At 41.0% G+C, this 22219-nt stretch overlaps 1 protein-coding gene across 1 annotated transcript; it reads left to right on the top strand.

Annotated features, from left to right (window-relative positions):
- The first annotated feature begins 231 nt into the window (after positions 1-231).
- Positions 232-18961, top strand: LOC137677471 (ATPase family AAA domain-containing protein 2-like). The gene is made up of 18 exons (XM_068424778.1): positions 232-265; positions 595-692; positions 1344-1416; positions 3875-3988; positions 4462-4570; positions 5561-5662; positions 6609-6717; positions 6937-7052; positions 8243-8417; positions 9101-9189; positions 9535-9694; positions 11324-11414; positions 11847-12161; positions 13474-13600; positions 15419-15602; positions 17104-17289; positions 18584-18719; positions 18861-18961. Exons 1-18 carry the CDS (start codon positions 232-234, stop codon positions 18959-18961), a joined length of 2319 nt encoding a protein of 772 aa, XP_068280879.1.
- Positions 18962-22219: the final 3258 nt, after the last annotated feature.

The raw sequence follows: 22219 nt of genomic DNA on the forward strand, positions 1-22219 counted from the left end.
AGTGAAATAGTCCTAGTGTTTTTGCCTGTCTGTCCATGGCTTAGTTCTCTTTGTGAAGCCCAAATTGACATTGTTTTCTGAAAGGTTTGTGAAGCGTTAGCAGCAGTGGGCTGTTTTTTCCAGCGTATATAGTCATGGAAAACCAACACAAAACTTAAATTACAGTTAAGAGCAGAATAAGCAACCTGTTATCTGAGGAAGGCTGTGAACTAAAAATGACTTCACGCTATCATGCAGAGCAACTTAAGTGCTATTAAAAACTGCCGTAATTTCTTCCTGTTCTCTTACTATGATCTTCAGAATTCTTTTTCTCCTACTAAAACAGATTTTTCTTTTTACTGTGTTCGGTGAGAGGGGAAAATAAACCTGAAAACAGTATATGCTTGCAAATCCTCAAACGCTTGTTCTTGAATCTCTCTATAAAAAAAGTAAACATTTGATGTAATTTTTAAGTAGTGTTTGACAATTTGGCTAAGTGTCAATGACTCTTGCTTTGTGCATGCTGTATTGAAGTGTCATACTGGTTATGTGTACTGTTTTAAATGTTTTTGTACTTGCCAATCTTTGCTGCTACATGTCAACTTTTTATCTTAGTACTGCAGAAGCAGTCTTGGCAAAAAATAGATGACACGGAGAAGGCGCGTAGATGGCGAGTGACGCGAGACCTTAGGGCGTTCCACGACGCAGAAGAAGTAGATACTCATTTATTTTACTATTTCTGTATGCGAGTAGTGTGTTTCACATAGGGAAAGTATTTAGTTGTAATTTTAATTTAGCTGAAATAACTTCTTCCAAAGAATAGCATAGTCTAAAATCACGTTTGTTTTTGCTCTCTAATTCTAATTTACCATCTTACTGTTATGGTCGTGCTATAGATACACTCTAAGGGTGGAGGAAATACCTTCTTCAGAAGACATGAAAGAACAGTGATATGCTGAAATACATGTCTTCTACCAAGCTTTCTGAATTGCCTTATGATTTTTGAATGGGCACTTTGCAAACAGCTGGTTCAGGGCTTGTTTTTTATTTTGTCTGCTAGGAATCGCTTTTCCCTGGGTTCTGCCATACTCTTGAATTATTAACCTGTGATTAGTCGATGCACTTGATTTTGTATGTGGATAAGTATTTAACTCTCACAGGTATTCAACTCTGTTGTAAAGAAGAAATTCTTGTTAGTAATCCTGGGTGCCATAACGATGTTCCTTTTCTCTCCTACCTGTACCTCGCTTGAATCTTTTGTGTATATGGAGTGCCTTGATAATGTTACTACATAGGCACCAAATAATGCCCGTGTCAGGTTTTCTGCATATCTGTGACTGATCTTTCTTGTCTCTGTTGATTAGGAGAACCTCGATAGGTACTCCCGAGGAAAGAAAGAAATCCAAAGAGCTGATGAAGAAATGGCTGATAATCAAGGTAGGCTAGTTCTGTTTTAAATTTTCTTTACTCTGCTCAGGCCAAAAGCATTGTCTTAAACAGTTGAGACAAGCTGAACTACTGAGTATTTTTCATCTATTAAAAAGAATCTGTATTGCTGTTGACATTACAAGCCGTAGTGACAGACTCTAGGGCTGTACTGTAGTGAGCGCAGAACAGGTATCCAGAGAAAAAAAAAAAATGGTGCTTTTCCAAAATGCTTCCAAGATAAAAGGCAGCAGATGGCTGTGGACAGGTTGGAATACAAAGAAAGGGACGGTATTACTCAGAAAGAGAAAGAGTGATGTCGCTCCAGCAGGAGCATGACAGTTTTCAGTTTTGAGCAGCACAGGGAGAATTTTCAGGAAGTAAGGTGGGCTGCCAGATGTGTATGGAAAGCTCCTCCCGAGCGTGAAGATCAGCAGGGGAGAAGATAGTGTTGTTCATTCTTGTGTTTAGCAGGCAGTGAGCGGGAGCTGCTTTATGGGCCTGTAATTAGGAGCTGTCATCCCGGTACTCAGCGGGAAATAACACGAGGAGTAAGGTTAAATCGTACAAGGCCGTATTTCTGTTTGAAGTGAGGGGCAAAAACTTTGAAGTTTTAAGGAGAATGATAGTTGTGATTAAGGCAGTCAGTCCAACGATCCTTGTAGGAGCTTTCTGGATGGAACAGAATGGGGCGAGACGGTACTTAAGGACAGAAAAGGATGATAGTTGAGCCGATGATCAGTGTTAGGTTTTGTGATAGACCTCCTCTGCCCAGCCACAACGGAGCTGAGAGAGACAGTGGCAGGAGGGGGAGCCCAAATAATACCGTGCCGGGCTACTCCCAGGGCCATCATCCCACCACAGTCCTGTCTGCAGAAGCGCAGAGGAGCACGGTGGGGGGGTGGGTGCGTGTGCACAATAGCAGGCAGGGACGCAAATGAAGGACTCTAATCAAGGAGGAACAGCCCCCTTGTGTGGGTCCCTCCCACGGCTGTCCCAGCAGAGCCCTCAGCCCCGGTGGCGAGGTGTGGAACCCATCTGGATGAGTGACGGGGGGCAGCACTCCAGATCACCTTTCGGACTAAGGGGTTACTGCCTAGGGGTGGGACATACTGTGGGATGCAGGGGAAAAGCAGTTCACACAGGCCTTATTATGGGATCTTTAGGGCAGGAACCAAAGGCGGGACAAGGGAGGGGTTTAGGTGATGTTTGGAGGAACAAGAGTGGGAAAATAGAGGGGCAAGGGGAGAAAAAGGACCAGTCACGTGTAAATAGTTTGCTGGTCCCTGTGCTTGACTGGCTATGCCCTGTGCCTTATCACGTGTCTGACCATCAGAACTTGAATAAGAGCTGATGTATGCAATACCCAGTGAGGGCAGTATCTTGTACAGGTTACACAGACTGTGTAAGACTTGACTGCTGGCAATGGAGACTCACAGAAAGGTTCAGGCTACATGTCCAGGTATTAATGAGCACTGAGGTGATCTTGTTCCGAATCACGAACAGGCCAGAGAACAGTCCGTGGCCTGTTGTTAGTTCAGACCTAGCCTGTGGCTCCCAGGTGCGCACCTCGGTGATCACACCTCCTCATAGAGCAGCGAGAGAACACCTGGAGCCACAGGAGGAGTCCAGCCAGTGGCTGAGCTAAAGAAACCAAGGTAGGGCAAGGCACTAACAAAAAGAAACACGATCAGGTGTGCCAAGGGCTTGTGACTGGTAAGGGAGAAGCACAGCTGGCTCATCATTTGGAGATCTAGTTAGGAGAGCATCAGCTCAAGGCTTTAATGAGAGCAGCTTTAATACAAGGTGTGGGCAGTCTAGAGGGAGGAACTATATGGCTTGGTTCAAGGGTGTGGATCTCAGCATGTTGGGCAGGAGAGACTCGTAGAAAGGAGTTAAATAGTATGTTGAGTGGGAAGGAAAGAGTATGCGGCAACTCATTTGTGGTCAAAGTGAAAACTCTGCCGTTTTCAATTAGGAAACTGATGGGGGCAGCTCAAACCTGTGACTTGGCAATTATTGCTTATGTAATCTGTGGCAGAACTAGGACTTGGAGCTAGATTACCATGCTTAGCCTTACCGCTATATTATTTTAGTATTAGTACTAAAAACATTTCCTTGAACAGCTTTCCCAAATTAACAAGGAATGACTTTCTGAAATAGTGGTTTTCCGAGGAGCTGCATCTTACTTAAGCCGGATGACAGAATTGTTGTTACTAAGACTGATGAGAAGTCACCCAGCAATTTCAGTGAGGACAGGACAATATCTATATATATATGCTTCTCTGTGTTTTGTAATTTCTGGAATGTGTCTCGCATAAATTGATCTTAAGGTTTTGCAGGTTTTGAGATCTATTGTGTCATTAACATGAAGGTAATAGTAAAACCTATAAGCATCTGTGTAGTGCATTTTGAATGTAATAGAATTTGCAACAGTACTTAAACAGTTTGATGGTATGTCGCTATACAGTAGTTTCATCGAAAGAAAGTGAAGCGAAAGAAGATGATGATGGTGAAGACACTCGAAAGCATTACCCCTCCAGGCAGAGGAAAACCGTTCAGCGCTATCAAGCTCCATTGGAAAGTAGGTTATATGCACAGTTTCTCTTAAGAGTTCATTTCTGGCATATAAGTGAGGGTTTTTTTAATTTAATGAAAATACGTACGCATACTCAACTTCTGTTTAAATTTCTTACCTTCATTCTGCAAGTGAATTTTATTAAATGCATGTATCCTGTGCACATTATCTTTCTTTGCCATTTGGCATACTTGTTGTTTTTCACTTCATAAATGACCTGTGTATTCTTGAAAGAATAGTAATTAAACAGACTTACTACTCTTACTCTTGTGGTTTTCAGTTCTCCTTATAAAGCAGGTGTGTGTTCTTTCACTTCTCCTGTGCACTGATTTAAAAAATAAATGTCACCGCCCCCAAATCCCTTGAAACTTCCCTTGAAATTAGAGATGGGTGAAACATCACATTTTTTGCCTCTTTCACTGTCCTGCTTTCTCTTAAACTTGTTTGTACCATTATGCTAAATTCTTTGCTTTCAACAGAACCAAAACAACGAAAGAGACGTTTTTCGGGCCGGTCTTCACCTGTTGGAGAGAGAGATTCGTTTAGAAGTGCTCAGTCACAAGGCTCTTGCTGCAAAAGAACTGACAGGTTGGTGTATGGTTAGCACTACTGATAAAGAAGAACTATCGCTATCAGTCATATTACTGAATAATGCTTTCAAGCGTTTTTGGATTGGTGGTAATTACAGATTAATAGTATGATTCTTGCCGTGGTAGTCTGAAGGTATTAAAAAACCAAATAATGGGAGAGGAGACTATGCTTTTTGTGGGCCATTAGATTTTTTAAAAATGCCGTATTTGTGGTCACTGATAAGGTGATTATGGAGGCGGTGGCTGAAACCGTGTAACTGAAATTCTTTTGTTCTGGAATTGTAGCCAGAATCTCCCTCTCAAAATCTTAGACTGTTTAATCTTGAAGGATGCCAATTATTTTCTTAAAGCTGAAGATAATTCAGTTAGGGGGAGAGCCTGTGTGGAAGTTTTAGTGGATTTTTTCTTTTTAATCACTCAAATACTGATTCTTGTTTCACTTTGGAATCAGTTCATGTTTCTGTATGAAACTGTCCTTAAACAAGAAAAATGCTAAATGAAGTTATAAACTGTAAGTTGCAATAGTAACGACAAAGGGGTTTTGGATCTTGTCAGCAGTTAGAGCATGCAGAGTGCTGTCTCTTGCTCAATAGGAGCTCTTTGTTTAGCATCCTTGAAAGCAGACGGTTACGGAAGGAAGGGTTTTTTGAAACCAAATCTTAAATGAGTTCGAAAGGTTTATGTTTCACAGAGCGGATACCTAATGGTAAGTGACACTCGATTTGTGTGTGTGTGAGAGAGAGAGATTGGACAAAACGAGTAATTTGTTTATGAGGTTTATTTGCAAAATAGTTAATCATTTTACCTTCCTAAGAACAATGAAATTTTGCTGCCACAAGGAAAATCATGTGATGTACCTTGAAGTCAGATTCATAAGGAGTACAGTGATCTGGAAACTTAATAGATCTCTGAGATAGAGTTCACTTAAATTTTGATATTACTTAGTGTGTACTTTAATTTTTTTACTTGTTTGTTTAAATGTTTGCAGACGGAGACGTGCAGTCCGCAACAGGGATTCTACGTCCTCATCTGATGACAAAGAGCGTTTTGAGACGCGTAGGAAGCGGAGCCGTAACGGAGATTTAACGAGGTTAATGAAGCTGGAGAACAGGGGAGGGAGAAATCTGCTTGGGAGGAGTTTGCATCTGCCTGACCGTGAAATGTTATCCTCTTCATCTTGTACAGTTTCTAAATTGTGACTCTATTTAATCATATGTTTTGGTAGCGATGACTGTAACTGGACTCTCTACAATGGGATTTTTAGAATTGATTTTTAATCTCTTTTTTAATCTATCTAAAAATCCAGTTTTTAAGAGGTAGGAATGGGGGGACAAACACTTTTATGTAATTTTTAATGTAAAATTCTACTCCTCTGTGCTTTCCAATAGTTTATTCAGAAAGGAAACCAGCATAACATAAAATGTTATAAACAGAGGAAATGATGGAGGTTTTGTTGCTTAAGAAATGCTCTAGAAAAACCATTTTAACAATGTAAGAAACAAGTTTTGAGCCAGATGTCTTTCAGACACGTGTGTCTTCCGGCACATGCGTCCCAAAGTCCTTGGGAAGGACCAGCAGTGGTGGGCAGCCTTTATAATGTTAATCCACACTGAAATTAGTATCCCCTTGGGCTGTAACTTTTTGAATGTAGAAGCAAAAAACCTTTGAAAGACATCAGTGTGTTTTGGGGGGTTCTTCCATCACACAAGTCAAGGTCGGTTCACGGTCTCCACGTAAGGAACATCTGGTTGGGAAGCTTGCATTCATATATGTGCTGTGTTGGCTGGCACAGATATTCATAAGTGCTAGGAGCTGTCAAAATAATTATCTCCGTTTGATGTCTGGAGTGACCATTTTCCTTTATTTACTCATGGATATTAAATGTAAGACAATTGGAATGAATATTTAACTGCTTAGGAAGCGTATGCTCATTTATAAGGTCTTCTGCATTCCCTTGCTGTCATTATGAAAGCAAAAATCTTGTAGCTGCATCTTAAGGTACAAAGCACCTTTTCTTTCTCCTTCATTCAAATCAGGTGTCTTCCGCTAAACTTTGGGAAAGATGGCTTAAAGAGAATTGACAAGGATCGAACGAAAATTGGAGCAAGTCTGGCTGATGTTCATCCAGTGCAAATCGATTGTTCGGTGAGTATTTTTAGTTGTGGCGGTGAGATGTTTCCAGTGTTTATGAAAGCTTTCAGTAACGTGCTGTCTACAGCTCCCTGGGTTTACAGTTTTCTCTCAAGCAATTTGAAAATTGCCCAGAACATTTCCTCTGTGCTAACATATAATTTCTGATGGTACCTTATCGAGGTTGCAGCTTTCTTTAACGTACAAAATGTGTTCTGTTGAATTTATCTTTAGGTACCGTTTGATGGCGTGGGTGGTCTTTCTGACCACATTTCAGCTTTAAAAGAGATGGTCATTTTTCCCTTGCTTTACCCAGAAGTCTTTGAGAGATACAAAATTCAGCCTTCAAGGTAACAGACATTGTTTAAAACGAGAAGTTCTAACTCACCCGTTTTCAGGAGAATATTCAACAGAGGTATCAATACGTTACCGTGCTTCAAAATTTTCAGCAGTGGTGATGGTTTTTCTTGGTAGTAGTAAAGTCATTTCTTAAAAACGGATAGCATATATATATGTTCAAAGGATGTACAAGTCAACTTGATTAGTTAATAAGCAGGAAGGAAGCATCTACTGGTAGTCAACTGTAATTTGTTGCTTGGAAGTCCAGTTCTCTCTCCCACCGACTCTTTTTTTTTTTCCAGTGCTCAAGTATCAATTTTACAATTGATAGGACTTGCAGCTAGAACCTTGCAATGTTTGTTGTGCTTGGGCTAAAATAAGAATCTGTCCACTTCTTAGACAGCTAAAGTAGTTCTGCGTTATGGAATGAAATCATTAGAGATTTGTTAGCTTTATATATTTTTGGTCAGCAAAACTCCATCATGGTATATTGAAATACGACTTTCAATTCCTTGCTTTCAGTAACTCTGAAAGTATTACAAATAATGACAAGAAGATCTTTCAGCGTTTTGCTGCTTTATTCATTGAAATCCTTTTTGAAACAGCAGTGTATTGGCTTTTCGAGTTGATGGCTGTATTTAATCTGGAAATGCAGAGTACCCTCCCAGCTTTAGACTTCCTCCTCATTTCTCATCAGCAATGGATGGTCTGGGACACCAAATCCAGTAACTTAAAGCTTTTTAAGGGAGAATGAAATGCTTTACTATCAAATCTTGCCTTTTGTGCAAATAAGAATGAATATGCCGTGTATCACTGAAGAATGACCTGGTGATTCATAAGTTAGCCCAGTCTCAGATTCTGCACTGAAGTTTGTTCTTGTTTGGCTCCACTGTGCTGTAAACACCCCTGTTAGTTTGTCAGCCATTTTGGAAGTGTCCTTCTGGGACACTACGATCTTTCCTCGAGGTTTTGTACGTCTGCGTTATTCTCTTTTTATTCATTTCATTTACTGCCTTGTTGAATTGTGTAGGAACACAAAAGTTCTGTCTGTTTTGACTTTTCTCCCACATCAGCTGTTACTGCTGTATTCTACATGAAGTGTTTTGGTTCGGAGAGTTGTGCGTTTTAGGGATGGGGGTTATAATAGGTACTTTTCAGTGATGTTTTTTTTCTTATGTGAATCTTCTTTTTTTAATTGCAGAGGCTGTCTATTCTATGGTCCACCAGGGACTGGAAAGACACTGGTTGCTCGGGCACTTGCTAATGCATGTAGCCAAGGTGACAGGAGAATAGCCTTTTTTGCGAGAAAAGGTGCTGACTGCCTGAGTAAATGGCTGGGGGAATCTGAGCAACAGCTTCGTTTATTATTTGATCAGGTAAGGTTGAAATGCGCCGTGTGTTCTGTCTGAGTTGTAACTGTAATTTTCCGTGGTCAGTATTTTTAAGAAGAACTCACTCCTTTTTGTGTTTTGTCAGTTCCTGCCACTGAAATGGGTTTGTCAGTGTTTCCCTTTTCAGTGGGTTTTTTAGGGGCTTGAAATCTCGAGATGTATTGGGAAAGGTTAATAAAACAAATGAGAAAACCCTCACAAAGCAAACACCGCCCCCCCCCGCCCCAAAAAAAAAAGAAACAAAACCAAACAACAAAGCACCACAACCCAGCCACAAAAAGAGGTTGCAAGAGGCAAGAGACGGTGGCTTTAGATCAGAGGGAAACAGATGCAAGCTGGAAGCGTGGTCATTTAAATTCATAACGGAAGCTTGCTTCCAGAACCTGTAGTTGAATTAAGTCCCGTCTCTGTTCTCGGTGGTTGCCAAATAGCAGGTAAAAACTACTGGTATGATTTGTTTCCTGTTCCCCAGTCTCAGTGGGTTGACAGAGGCTGCTGTCTTCTGTTACTTGTGCCACTTACTCCATTAGCTCCATTAGTAGAGGTCCCTGGTGCTGTTCTGAATAATCTAGTTCCAGCGACTTTCCAACGATAACATTTTTCACGCATTTTTCTCTTTAAAATAGTGCTGGTTTACTTATGTCAATATTCCTGTGTTATCATTCTAGGCCTACCAGATGCGACCTTCAATTATTTTCTTTGATGAGATAGACGGTCTTGCTCCTGCGCGGTCCAGTAAACAAGACCAAGCTTACAGGTAACACATTTTTTTATCTACATAGGAGCTGCTTGATCTTTGTGAAAAGAAGAGCACAACCTGTTTAACTTTATGTGACACATTCATTTGTCCTGAAAACTAGTAATTCAATGCTATGAAATTTCAGATGATTTTTAAACAAGGATTGAAAACAATTCATAAGCCTGATATCAGCACAAGGCCTGTGTTACCTTATCTCTTTTTTTATGTCTTAAAAATGAGTCTTTCGCTGCTTAGCACCTCATCAATCAAAGCTTGTCCTTTTTGAGTGATCATTGGAGAAGGTCACGTAGAACGTAACAAAATTTACTAAACCAGTGAATGAAAATTATGTTTTCCTGTTAGCTCTATTGTATCCACACTTCTGGCACTTATGGACGGCTTAGGCAGCAGAGGAGAGATTGTGGTAATCGGAGCCACCAACAGACTGGACTCTATAGATCCTGCTTTACGAAGACCTGGACGCTTTGATCGAGAGTTCCTCTTCAGCTTGCCAAACAAAGAGGTCAGAACTTCAACTCGGCGTTAATGCTAATGTGGCAAAGTCCGTCTTTATAACAAAACCACATAACAGTGCAACACCACAGAGCAGTTCAAGTCAAAATCAGTATTGTACAACTTGGACAGAAGCGGGTATCTGGAGAGGCTGTGCTGTACTGTGGAGGGCAGATCTGGTACTGAATGTATATGATTAAGACGATTTCAACAAGTAGTCAGTTGTAGGATTAGTTTTGGTTTCACTGGGACCGGACAAGAAAATGGCATGCTGCTAGCCATTGAAATGTTTAAGGAGGAAAGTCTGCATTAGCCATAAATTACTGCTACCTCATCTTGAAAATGAAAGAAATGGTGTGCACGCGGGAATTTCTTTTTGCTGACAAAAACTTTTATCAAGGCTGGTGCTGGAGTGAATTAAGGTTTTTCATTCCCAAAGCGGTTCGTGTTTGCTTACTTATTTAATCCCCTTAGGCACGTTCATCCTGAAGCGCTCTTGCTCTCAGTTGTTGGTTTATGAATGGATAGTGGTTGTACCTGTGTTGGATTGTTCCCAGGCTGGGTGTCCTGGGAGAGAATACCTATAAGTATTTTGGGATCTGATGTTTTTACTGGTACTTAGTAACAGGGACTTGAACAGCGATGTGAAGTACGCTGCCCAGGTGCAGGGCTTGGGAAGCTTCGAGTCCAATGGCAATAGCTAAGCAAGGAAAACCAGGTGTACAGGAACCAAAAAATATTGGAGGGGGAAGGTAGTGTGCAAAACTGGAACCCTGTTCTTGTGTTTTTTCTCTGGCTATCACTGATATTTCTTTTTCTTTTATTCACACCTTCTGGAAAAAGGATAAAATGCGTATTGGATTGGAGGCTAGTAAAAGTGCCCTAAACAGTGTATAAACATTTGCCTACAGTTTTAATCTGCTTTCAGAAACAGGAGGGGAGATGCCGTGAAACAGATCTAGTACGTGATTCCCTGCTGTGGAAGAATTCTAGAAATCTGCCGTAATTAATCTGTGTACCCGGCAATACTTAAATGACAGTCTTGCTAAGATGAGAGACGAGGACAGACAACGTTTGACATTTTCTGGATCAGTGACAGTCTTTGAGTCATAATTGTTATTCTTTAGAGTAACTGTAGCAATTTGAAAGGTAGTGCTAGGACTGCTTTCCTGGAATGAACTGGCAGAAGAGCAAATGTGCTGAACTAATGAGACTGTCACCATGAAATTTTGCTACATTTGAGAGAATTTGCTTTGCTCAAGAATCTCTGATTGCAGATAATTTTTTTTACTACAGTCTTTTCCTCAGGACCATTAGGTCTCATACTTGTGGAAACGGACTTTTTATGGAAGCTATAAATGCCTTTTATTTCACTGCAGCCCCCCAGAAAGAGTTTAATGGAACAAGTTGAGAATTGTTAAATTTCCTGCTTGAAAAAGCAGAGAGCGTATTGAGTGAACTTCAAAATACTTAAAAGTTTCGCAGATAAGAAAAGTACTTGTATTAACGTGAGGGGTTTTGGGGTTTTGTGTTGTGTTTTTTTTGGTTTTGTGGGTTTTTTTTGTTTGTTTTGTTTTTGGTTTTTTTTTTTTTAAGAGAAAACTTCGGACAAACTAAAACACAACCATTTTGTTTCCAGGCTAGAAAAGAGATTTTCAAGATTCACACACGAGACTGGACCCCTAAGCCATCAGACATGTTGCTGGAGGAGCTAGCTGAAAAATGTGTTGGTAAGCTTGAAAACAAAATGAGTTACTGTATGTAACTGAGTCCTAAGGAATCTGAGCTTGTAGCAGGCAGTACCCGAGCTCTTGTGTCTTGCTGCAGAGCGAGGCAGTGAGGCAGCTGGCACCCCTTGGGACCAAACAAAGTTAGATGCTTCTTTTAATTTTCTTGTTGTCTCTCAGAACATTGAATGGGTTTTGGGCATCTTCCTCGGGAGTAAAGTTTTGATTAGGAGGCTGCTTCATAAGCGCAGGATATCAGGCTGCGAGCCACCTAACAAAACTCCTTTGCAGTGCAGTAACTCTTTAAATTCTCTCTTAACTTGTTAATTTTTGGCTGCATACAAAGTCTTTCATTGTTGCACTTTGGAAGTCTTGGCCTTGACTTCTGTGTTGCCTGAGACTGGCGTAACATTTGATTCTTGTTTTGTTTATTAGGATACTGCGGTGCTGATATTAAATCCTTATGTGCTGAAGCTGTCGTCTGCGCTTTGCGCCGCTGCTATCCTCAGATCTACACAAGTAGCGAGAAACTGCAGTTAGATATTGCTTCCCTTAAAGTAACAGCACAGGATTTTGTCATGGCTATACAGAAGACTGTTCCAGCTTCACAGAGGGCTGTGGCTTCACCTGGGCGAGCGCTAACCCCTATTTCAAAACCGCTGCTTGAAAATACACTAGCAAGAATTCTACAAGCCTTGCGGAGAGTATTTCCCTACGCAGCACTTGCACTAAAGAAGGACCAACAGCAAGGTATAACAGTAACGTCCACTTCTTCAAAATTCTGCTAAAGCAAAAACTTCTGATCTGTGCAATCAGCATACACAAACCTCTCAGCCTTAATGACAGTAGCATTTGATAATACACCTGCGCACGCCTCTTTTTCAGGCATATCGTGCATAGTTTTTATTCTGGATTCTAAACTGAAGTGCTGGATTGGAGCTGTGAATGACTTGCAATAAGCAGTAGAGAACTATGCGTTCCCTACTACAGCACCCTGTTTCTGATAGTAGCTAACATCATGCTTAGCATTTGTAGAGGTGGATCTAAGGTTTAATGTATGAGGCACCTCTCAAAATAAATGTTTAGATGGGGGGGAAGGGCGTTTTTGCATGAATGCTTCTAATTCCTGTCTGAAGAATGTCAGGATCGCAATACAAGTACAAGGGTGTCAAGCTGAATCCTATTTTAGCTATCGTGATTTTTAACCGTAGTCTCTTAATTTTAAACGTTTGTGGATCACGCCGTACACTTGCGCGTGAGATCAGAATGTTCTAGTAGCGTATACTTTGGGGCTTGGCTTGCATCGCATGTGTGAGCTCGCACTCCTGACTGCGTCAGCCCTGATCGGGTTTATTGGTGACAGCAAATAAATTGATAAACTCCCTCCACTGCTGATTAATGAAGATCCATGAATAGTTAGTTCTTATGCTAATCCCTGGAGAATATTTTACCAGTATTACTCCCAGTAGAGCTGGTAGATGATTTGCATTGGTAAAACAGAGGCAGAAACCCACCAACAAAAGAAAAGCAGAGATGCTAAGGGATCGGCAATTGCACCTCCTCTCTGTTGTCCGCCTTCCATTACCTCCTCCTTTGGTGATCTTTGAGGAGCCTTATTTAGAAGATGGGTTGGTCGGTTGGTCTATTCCGACTCACTAGTCGTAGACAAATGGAAGTCTGTGGCCATAGCATTCACTTAATTTCCCCACATCCTGTGGGGGAAACCTGCTCCAGAAAGAAGTGGCCTTGTTGGGTTTTTCAGGTGCCTACGAGCTAGAGAAGTTGTTCCTGATCATCTTCATTCTAAGGACAAAACCATCCCAAGTTTTCACCAACAGAGAGGTATACCTTATGCAAATCCTGGGACTTAGGACAGTTTTGCAGGGACTTGTGCGACCTCCTTAGGTCTGTGGTAGGATGAACTCTTCAGGAAATAGCACTCAGCGTTTGCCCTCAAATGAAGAAATACAAGGGGTTTCCAGCACTCATTTAGAAGCTGTGTTAATGTGAGAGGGAGATACGGACCATTCAGGAGAGTTAACAAACCTCTCTTGTCTTTCAGACAGTTTAAGTCATATTTTAAGAAATGATGCGATTGACAGTGATGATGAATCACCATCAATCTATGAAGATAAGCCAACACATAAAATGCCTGGTAGGCAAAAGGAAAGATTCCTCAGTTTTAGCAGGTAAATGTTTGTCCCCTTTATGTTTACATTTTTAAGATGGCTGGGTCTGTAAACAGTTCTGACGTGAGGGGTGGCAGATGAAGGAGTGAAATGTGGGTGGGGGATGTATAATATTGGCAAGAAGCGACTGGGAAGATCCATCTGGGTACTAATGTTCTAATGGAATACACTGCCGTAACCCGTGAAACTGAACGGCCCAGCCCTCTTCTTCCTAAGTTGAAGTGAGCCATACGCTATTAGAACGTGTTGATTTAATCCATGGTATTCCTTGAAAAAGTCAAAACCAAAGAAATGTGCTGTCTGTCCTTTTAATGAAAAAACTGGTATGGATTTGTGTAGCCATCTTTTGCCTTTCTACCTTCCAAGATTGTTTAACTAGTAGCGAATTACGTAGCAGAAGCAAAATTGAGAAATGGTTTGTTAAAACACTGAGTGCGGCGGGCGGCAAGGAAGGCACAGACTCTGAGATGGAGGATGCAAGGGCCTGAAGCCAAAAGGCCTAAGGCTTTTTATTGTTATTCTACTACCCTGTTTAACTGCTACAATGCAGGAGCCAGACTATGCCATTCAAGATAACATCAACATTCACACGCTAAACACTCATCACCCATTCTGGGAAGAGCCACAGTGTCCTGGGCTCAAAACATCAACAACCATTCCCTGTTTACAGCTCTGTGTTCAGAACTGACCTTCAACACATGTTTACTTCTTTCATGCCTCAAAAGGCCCTGTGAACTGGTCTCGGCTCCTCTATCTTAGAAGCAAGCAAAACCTATTCTCAGTGCAGTGGTCCCAAGCAAATCTTCTGCTCCCCAAGTAAAGCACAGCTGTTTGCAGGCTTCCACATGTGAGAAAAACTTAAAGGTACAAAATGCAGACATTGGTTAACCTGCTAAGTTTACCTTAATCTTTTGACATCTTAATGTGGAAGTCATCTAAGCCAACAGTTGAAAAAATAGATTGTTGTCATCACTGTTGGCTCAATTTCTATTGCTGTGTTGTCCAGAAAATCTTCTGACCTGCTGAACTTGATTAGGTCTCTAGGATCTTTGATTTCAGTCAGTACAACAGTACAACAGTGTTGTGGCGGAAACAAGAAATGCTCTTCACAAATGTGTTTCATGCCAGTAAAGCAAGATTGCTAGGAAATTAATATGCAATTCAAAGATGAAACAATGAGAATGACTGGATAAAATAAATAGAAATCTCATCTGTATTTAGTGTACTGCTGTAATTTAACCAATCCAATTGTGTACTTCTTCAGATACAGCTAATGTGTTTCAGTGCCCACGTTCAGTTTTTTCTGGAAATGTTGTTCTGCTCCTTCCTTCCCACCATCTCCAGGAACTATGGCCAAATTTCAGCTAGACTTGACAGATGTAGAGACCTCACTGTTACTTAAACTCAAGACTTGACTGAAAATTAGTGTGTACAGGCAGTGAAGAGATGCAGATTGGTGTGTGCTGAGAGAGAGAGAGAGAGAGAGAGAGATGTTATTCTCCCCCATATCAGGTTACCAACCCGTTGTGGTGTGTGTATGTAGCTGGGCAGTCCCCCTGTGTGATTTAAGAGCTGTTACTTAACCCAGCCAAACAAACAGCAGACATGCTGGGGATTGACAGGGTTTCTTAGGGGAGGTATGGTACAAGTTTGTAAGAAAATGGGCTTTGATAGTCTTCCTGATCACAGACCGGCTTATTATTTGCTGGAATATGGAGAGTATTTACAAAAAAAAAAAAAGTGTATAGGAAAATAATTTTTAACTTCTGTGTGCCTATTCATCACTTCATTTTTAAACTTGTTTTCTTATTGTTCTAGAAATGCGTATGACCAGCCAGCATCGTACAGGCCACGGTTCTTACTAGTTGGAGAGCCAGGATATGGGCAAGCTTCTCATTTGGCACCTGCAGTAATACATGCCCTGGAAAAGTTTCCAGTTTATACACTAGGCGCATCGGTTTTGTCCACTAGCGTCACATCGTCGGCAGAAATGTGTGCGCAGGTATCCTCTTTCTCTTTAATCTCATAGGATTCATGAACTGTATAGAAACTAGTAAAGTAAGCAAAATGAAGTGTTAACGGAGGTGTCCCGGTCTGAATGTGTCGATAGGTTTACTTCTGTTTGAAAAATCCACTTTTCTTCTAATGAAACAGTGAGGATGTTGCTAGCAGCTCAGAAAGCTGGGAGGTGCTGCTAATAAACCCCTCTTTATGGCAAGAAATCCTGCCCATCTCAGTGGGATCATTGCTTCTAAGACTCTGTGCTCCCTGTAGATGGCTCTGCATCAGCCTGACTGCGTGTCGTGCGCTTTTTGTAGCCTTCTTTTTTTTATTATATTTGTAAGGCAATCAAGGTTTTGGAAAAAGCAGTGTTTCTTTTTTTTTTTTTTTACATATACATATGCAGCTTCTACTGCTGCAGTATATGCAGTAAAAGCATTAAAGTTCGTGGAACGCTTACATTTGTACACCAGTATGCTTTTATTAACTAAGAAAATTAAATATAAGCAGATTTAGTGCTGTTTTCCTTTTTACTTTTAGGCATGAAATCCATTGCGTTGTTTGGCATCACTGTATTAAAATATTTTTGACCTTTAGTAGCAGCCTTTGAGAGCTGTACAAGTAAGGACAGACCCATTACGTGACTGGGTACTCGTTTGTCACGTAAGAGGAACAAATCCTTTTTTGTGATGTGATGGTGGCATCTGTGGTCATGTAACTACCACATCTAGTCACTGCCTGGACATACCATGTGTGCTTCCCATCTTGTGATGGGAACTCCCAGAATACTGATAATCTGAAAGGGCGCACAGAGAAATTTGTCGTGTGAAAGGATTGTTGCCACTTCCTTCATGCGGTAGATGCATGTCCTCTTCTGTGACTGAGGAACCATCTGTAGGCAATGGCTTGTGGTCTTCCAAAGCACATCATCTGGTCTGGTGGATCCTTTGGTAATAAGGAGGGGCTGTGAGTAATTTAGCTGTTCAGGCAGGCTGAAGACTGGTCACCTCTTCTAAAATGTACTTGAAATTATCAATTGTAACCAGGCTTCTTTCACAGTGTCAGCCCTCATCTTTTCACACAGGTCTTTCTTTGTTCAGACTGTGCTCCAGACTGACTTGGATATGTGCCCGCTCTGAACTGAAAATGGTGTAGTCGCAGTCGTGTATCATTTTACCGAGACTAATACATCTTGCTGAAGGGCTAGTCTTGTTTTTTCGGGCACATCACCACACCAGCCGAGTTGTGAGGCTCTTTAGGAGTTCTCTTACACCTAAGTAGTTTTGAAGTCGGGCAGAGATTCAGATCTGTTTCTGTCTGCATAGCAATGTCTGTACTTGAGCCAAAGTGAAAATTTTACCTTATTGTTAAGGTGGTGTTCTTTGTTTTGAAGTTTGGGCTTCATATACTCCTATGTCATAAGACAGTTTGGGTGATACGTAGCTATTTATTAGCCTATTCTGCACGGTTTAGTTTTCTTATCCAAGCTTTCATTTTGCCAGTTGATGCGAGAAGCTCAAAGAACAGCACCAAGTATAATTTATATCCCACGTATCCATTTGTGGTGCGAGGCTGTTGGACCTACAGTGAACGCTACTTTTACAGCACTACTGGAGGACATGCCAGCATTTGCTCCGGTTTTGCTGCTTGCAACATCTGATGTGTGTCATGCAGATCTCCCAAAAGAGGTATTTCTGTTGATACTTTTCTTACTTTTTTGTTCCATTTCTTGTTAATGTATAAATCCTGTAAGCGTTGGAGTACTGTGCACTCTTAGGCACATTCATCCTGTTATTACCCAGGCACCGTAAGCAGGTCTCTTAAAAATTTACTTAGACAAAACAGTGCTGAAAGCATTTGTCTAAAGTGTTTTCTGAGTAAAGAGACGGACTTTGACCCAACTTTTTTCCCCCTTCTCACACACTCATGTTTATTAGACAGATGCATAAATTTACTTCAGACAGTAATTCCAGTGACTTGAAGATGGTTAGTTATGTACTTAGTCAACAATATATGGTGATTGAAATGTAAATGGGAAAAAGATATTTTTACTGAAAAGTGAAAAGACATTTTTACGGGAAAAGTATGGTGGTCACACTGTTAATGGTGGAATGTAATTTCAACTTTAAAATCTTTAATAAAAATTTCAATTCCTTTCTTCATATGGGTGAAAGCTTTACAAATTAGAAACCTAAGTTCCAACTTTTGTTTAAGTAACTTGGAAATCAAATTTTTAGTTGTATTCCTTAACAGAATTCAGTAGGAACACATGCTTAGCTTTCTAGACATCTGAGAGTGTGCATTAAAGGAAGGTGTTCAAAATGTGAATATGCTGCTCTGATTGTTTTGTCTCAGCTGGGGGGAGGGGGACTTACTTAGATGTGTTGATCACCAAAGGCTTTGAAAGGGCTTACATTTCTGTGGAAGTTTTTATACTGTTAATAAATTACTTCTAAAATAAGTATTGAAATTCCTTCCACACCTTTTGGTAGTAGAGATTGAAAAATGGAGTAAAACTTGGAAGTATGCCAGACACCTCATTTAAATTAATTTAAAAAAAAGCAACCAATCAACAAAAAAAAAAAAAAACCAAAAAAACCCACACCTTACCAAAAAGCCTGCACTTTTTTCCTGAACCCTGCCGGTTCCCTCTATAGCTGCCATCCAGATTCTAACTGAAGGAGAGCGAGGCAGGTAAATACGGAATAAGCAGTCTTGGAGGTGGTGAATGTCACGACTTTATCAGTGTATCGTATGGTCCCTTCCTTGAGCTTTAATTCTAAAGGTGTTCCTAGAGAAGATATTTTAATTTGCCGTGCTAACCTGTGAAAGTCTAGCCTTTTAAGGCCAAGAAGATAACTTTTCACAGTTGTTCTTATCTAGATGATTATTCAGTTTAATTTAGAAAGGTACTCATCTTTTATTTGGAATAGAATATGAATTTGTGTGGCCTTATATCTGAAATATCTTCTCACGCCTTAGATAAAAGGATTGTTTAATAATGATTGCGAAGAAGTTTTCGAAGTCCCGTTGCCTAATATGGAAGAAAGAAGAAAATTTTTTGAGGACTTAATTGTAAATCAAGCTGCTAAACTTCCTGCATCAGAAAACAGCCCAGGTGAGGATATTCTACATAGAAAACTTTGCTAACTGTAAGTTAATAGCTCTACAGTATCTGGTGGTAACTTTCTTTCAATAATTTTTCATATGCTTGTATTTGAGTACCATAAATGGACTCAAAGTTTCTGATGAAATTAAGCTTGGCGGCCATTGGAAGTACTGCCTGTAGCACCGCCGCCTAAGACACTGGCCTTGATGACCCAGCTGACATTTAATGGCTCCTCAATAGCTACCTGGTGAAGTCAAAAATGTTGTACGTGTCAGTTTCTGAATACTCAAACGAGTTTTTAGTTATATGAAACAGTATTTTTCCCTTCCCTGCACTGATAATAGCTAAAATCTATTGCCACCTCTTACTGTGATTTCCAAGTGAAGGGGGAAAAGGGAAAAAAATAGGGGAGCGATAATGATAAATGTGTAAAGGAAAGATCATTATTTCCTTACTTTTCCTGTGAAAAGGACATAAAAGGACAAAGGGACTTGGGTTTCTTTCAGTTAATGCGCATGACACGGTGTGAAGTTTCCTGGTCTCACTGGCATGCCTGGGAATTCTGCCATTGACTTCACCCGTATGCTTTGTGCAGTACTCTGTGAATACAAAGAGTGGTGGGTTTTTCTGGAAGGCAAAAATGCAAAGTGTGTTTTAACCACCACTAAATGAATCAGAAAGCAGATGAGGTGTAAGTCTTTACGGACAATTTTTTCTCCAGCAGATATTCCCTTAAAATTGTCTCTTTTAGCTCTGCCCAACACGTGTTTAGCTTTTGAAGTTTACAGCTTTATAAAAGATTTGAAGAAGGGCTCATCTCCAAACACTTTTCTGTTGTTCCAGAAGACCAAAATGAAGTAGAGAGGGATGAAGAGTCCCCAGAAAAACAAAATGGTAAGTGAAAGGTCAAACAGGTCATGTAGCTCCTATTTCTTCCTGAGAAGGATGACACTATTCATTAGGTTTTAGCCTTCTTTTATTCCATTCTGTTATTCCTGTGGTAGCTCTCTGAAATCAGCACACAGTGTTTCTGGCATAATGATGCTGCCCCTCTAGTTATGCTAGCCAAACTCATGTTTTTCTACAGCTGCTGGTTTTTTGATTCTGAATGTTGTTTTTCAAGTGGTACCTAATTGAAAAACACTCGTTGACTTTCTCTTATTGTATGAGTATCTTCCCAGTAACGAGCAGCGTTAAGTTAAAAAGCTGTACTCCAAGCAGTGTGGACCCAGAGTCACACGTGGAATAGGAGACTTATGTCCTAACGTTTGCAGTGTAAGATGTGTTTCCTAACCTAAATTACTTTGCAGTTTTACCGTGCAGTGCTGTAATGGCAACGTGACTATGTTTTTTTTTCCTGTGTTTACCCTGCCTTTTTCTCTAGTGCTTTTTTTTGTGTGTCTGAATTTCTAATTTTAATGGAGCGGTGACTTTTGCCAGAAAGAAAGTAAAAGTCAAGCATTTCTCAGTGAAAACATGGTAACAGTTCAGTCTCTGTCATTGCAGACAGACACACTATTCCAGGTACAGGATACTTCACTGGTACTGTGTTCTAGATAAACAGAAATCCTGACTTAAGAAATTTTGTGTCTTTCCAGATTCGGGGCTACACCTTGTGACTCGTGCAAGACGTTCTCGGCTGGAAGAGCAACGGGTGACAGGCGTCGAAAAAGCAACGGAAATTCTCACACAGCCAGTGATTGTGGATTACTGTGAGCTCCAAGTAAATCTAATTTCAATTTTGTTCATACTGAAGTAGGATATTTTCTTGCTTACGTGCACAGTTGTAAATTAAGTCAGCTGTTAACCAATGCCAATTAAAACAATTTACAGGAAGGATATATCGCTTGTGAAATAATTTAACCTGTAACGGACTATGACTGCTGTGTTTCCGCACCTGGTGTAGACGGCTGTTCTTGCTTTTGGTGAACTGAATTTTAGGCGACTTGGTTCTCTTCCTCATTTCTAATTTAAAAGGGCCTGTTGAATTTTAAAATAGCCCGCTGACAACCTGCTAGTACTGTTGGTTATTAATGTCTTAAGAGTTTTCCTGATGGATTTGGGGGTTTTGGTTTGGGTTTTTTTGCACGTTTTTGATTATTAGGAACCCAAAAAGGACCTTTATTTCTAGCAGTGATGAGTTTAAACCTTAAGTTAGCAGGTTCACATCAAGCTCATCATGGAAAAAATATTAATACCTACTTTTCTGAATCTCTTTCAAAATCCAGTGTTAAAATGCAGCATTCACACAGTTACAGTGTTGTAAGGGTTTTCCAGTCCCTCGCAGGAGGCAAGTTGCTATCCTAGGCGAGAGTTGGGGAAAGGGTTAAAACTGGGCCTAGCTGCAGGGTGTAAAAGAGGTTCCTTTGCATGAACTGGAGAGGGTGGAACAAGGACCCGATCTTCAGGGGATATTGCAGTGAGGAAAACTAGGAAAACTGCTGGGTTGGAGTCCTGGACGTAGGCCAGTGCAGAGGAGGGCTGCTGTTCACCTGCCGTGATGAGAGAGGGAGTATTACATGGATGTTTCCCCTATGTGGGGAGAATGTGACCAGATAGGAATCCCCTTTGGTGAAGCGGCTTGTCGACACAATTTCTGTCCCATTTTTAAGCTGTGACCTAATTTGTAGAGGTGAAACTGACTTTTTAAAGCTGGCTTCCTGAAGAAGCAGGTTTCAGAGGGTTTTGTTGTTCATGTCTGCCTGTGTACGTAGAGAAGCCCCACAGGGTTTTCCTAGAGTCAGGGTGCTAACAGCGTGTGTTCGGAAGTTATTGCCCACTGGAAACGGTATGGTAGAGCCCTTCTATGTGTTTCAGCTTATATATGTTTCAGCTATGAGGAGAGCTACAGTCGTGAAATGTGTCTTCTAGAAAACTTGTTTCGTTAACATGGGTGTCATTGGAGCTAGCTGCTCATACCAGAGCGCCTCTTTGGAACTCAAGTGCGGTGAATCAATCGCTCTCGTGAGACACCACCTGGAGTTCTGCGTTCAGCTCTGGGGCCCCCAACAGAAGAAGGACATGGAGCTGTTGGAACGAGTCCAGAGGAGGGCCACGAAGATGATGAGAGGGCTGGAGCAGCTCTCCTATGAAGACAGGCTGAGAGAGTTGGGGCTCTTCATCCTGGAGAAGAGAAGGCTCTGAGGAGACCTCATAGCAGCCTTCCAGTACCTGAAGGGGGCCTCCAGGAAAGTGGGAGAGGGCCTTTTTACAAGGGCACGTAGCGATAGGACAAAGGGTAATGGTTTTAAACTGAAAGAGGGTAGATTTAGATTAGATATTAGGAAGAAATTCTTTACTGTGAGGGTAGTGAGACACTGGAAGAGGTTGCCTGGAGAAGTTGTGGCTGCCCCCTCCCTGGCAGTGTTCAAGGCCAGGTCGGATGAGGCTTGGAGCAACCTGGTCTAGCGGAAAGGTGTCCCTGCCTGTTGCAGGGGGTTGGAACTAGATGATCTTTAGGGTCCCTTCCCACCCAAACCATTCTATGATTCTATGAATAAGCTAGGTGA

Source organism: Nyctibius grandis, unplaced genomic scaffold (genome assembly GCF_013368605.1).
Source record: "Nyctibius grandis isolate bNycGra1 unplaced genomic scaffold, bNycGra1.pri scaffold_76_arrow_ctg1, whole genome shotgun sequence".
Classification (NCBI taxonomy): Eukaryota; Metazoa; Chordata; class Aves; order Nyctibiiformes; family Nyctibiidae; genus Nyctibius; species Nyctibius grandis.

Excerpts from the sequence above, each read along its gene's own strand:
- LOC137677471 (XM_068424778.1), top strand. The coding sequence starts at position 232 with ATGCAGAGCAACTTAAGTGCTATTAAAAACTGCC. Across the intron at positions 266-594 it reads AAGTGCTATTAAAAACTGCC|TACTGCAGAAGCAGTCTTGG; the intron begins GTAATTTCTTCC and ends TTTTTATCTTAG. Across the intron at positions 9,695-11,323 it reads TCAGCTTGCCAAACAAAGAG|GCTAGAAAAGAGATTTTCAA; the intron begins GTCAGAACTTCA and ends TTTTGTTTCCAG.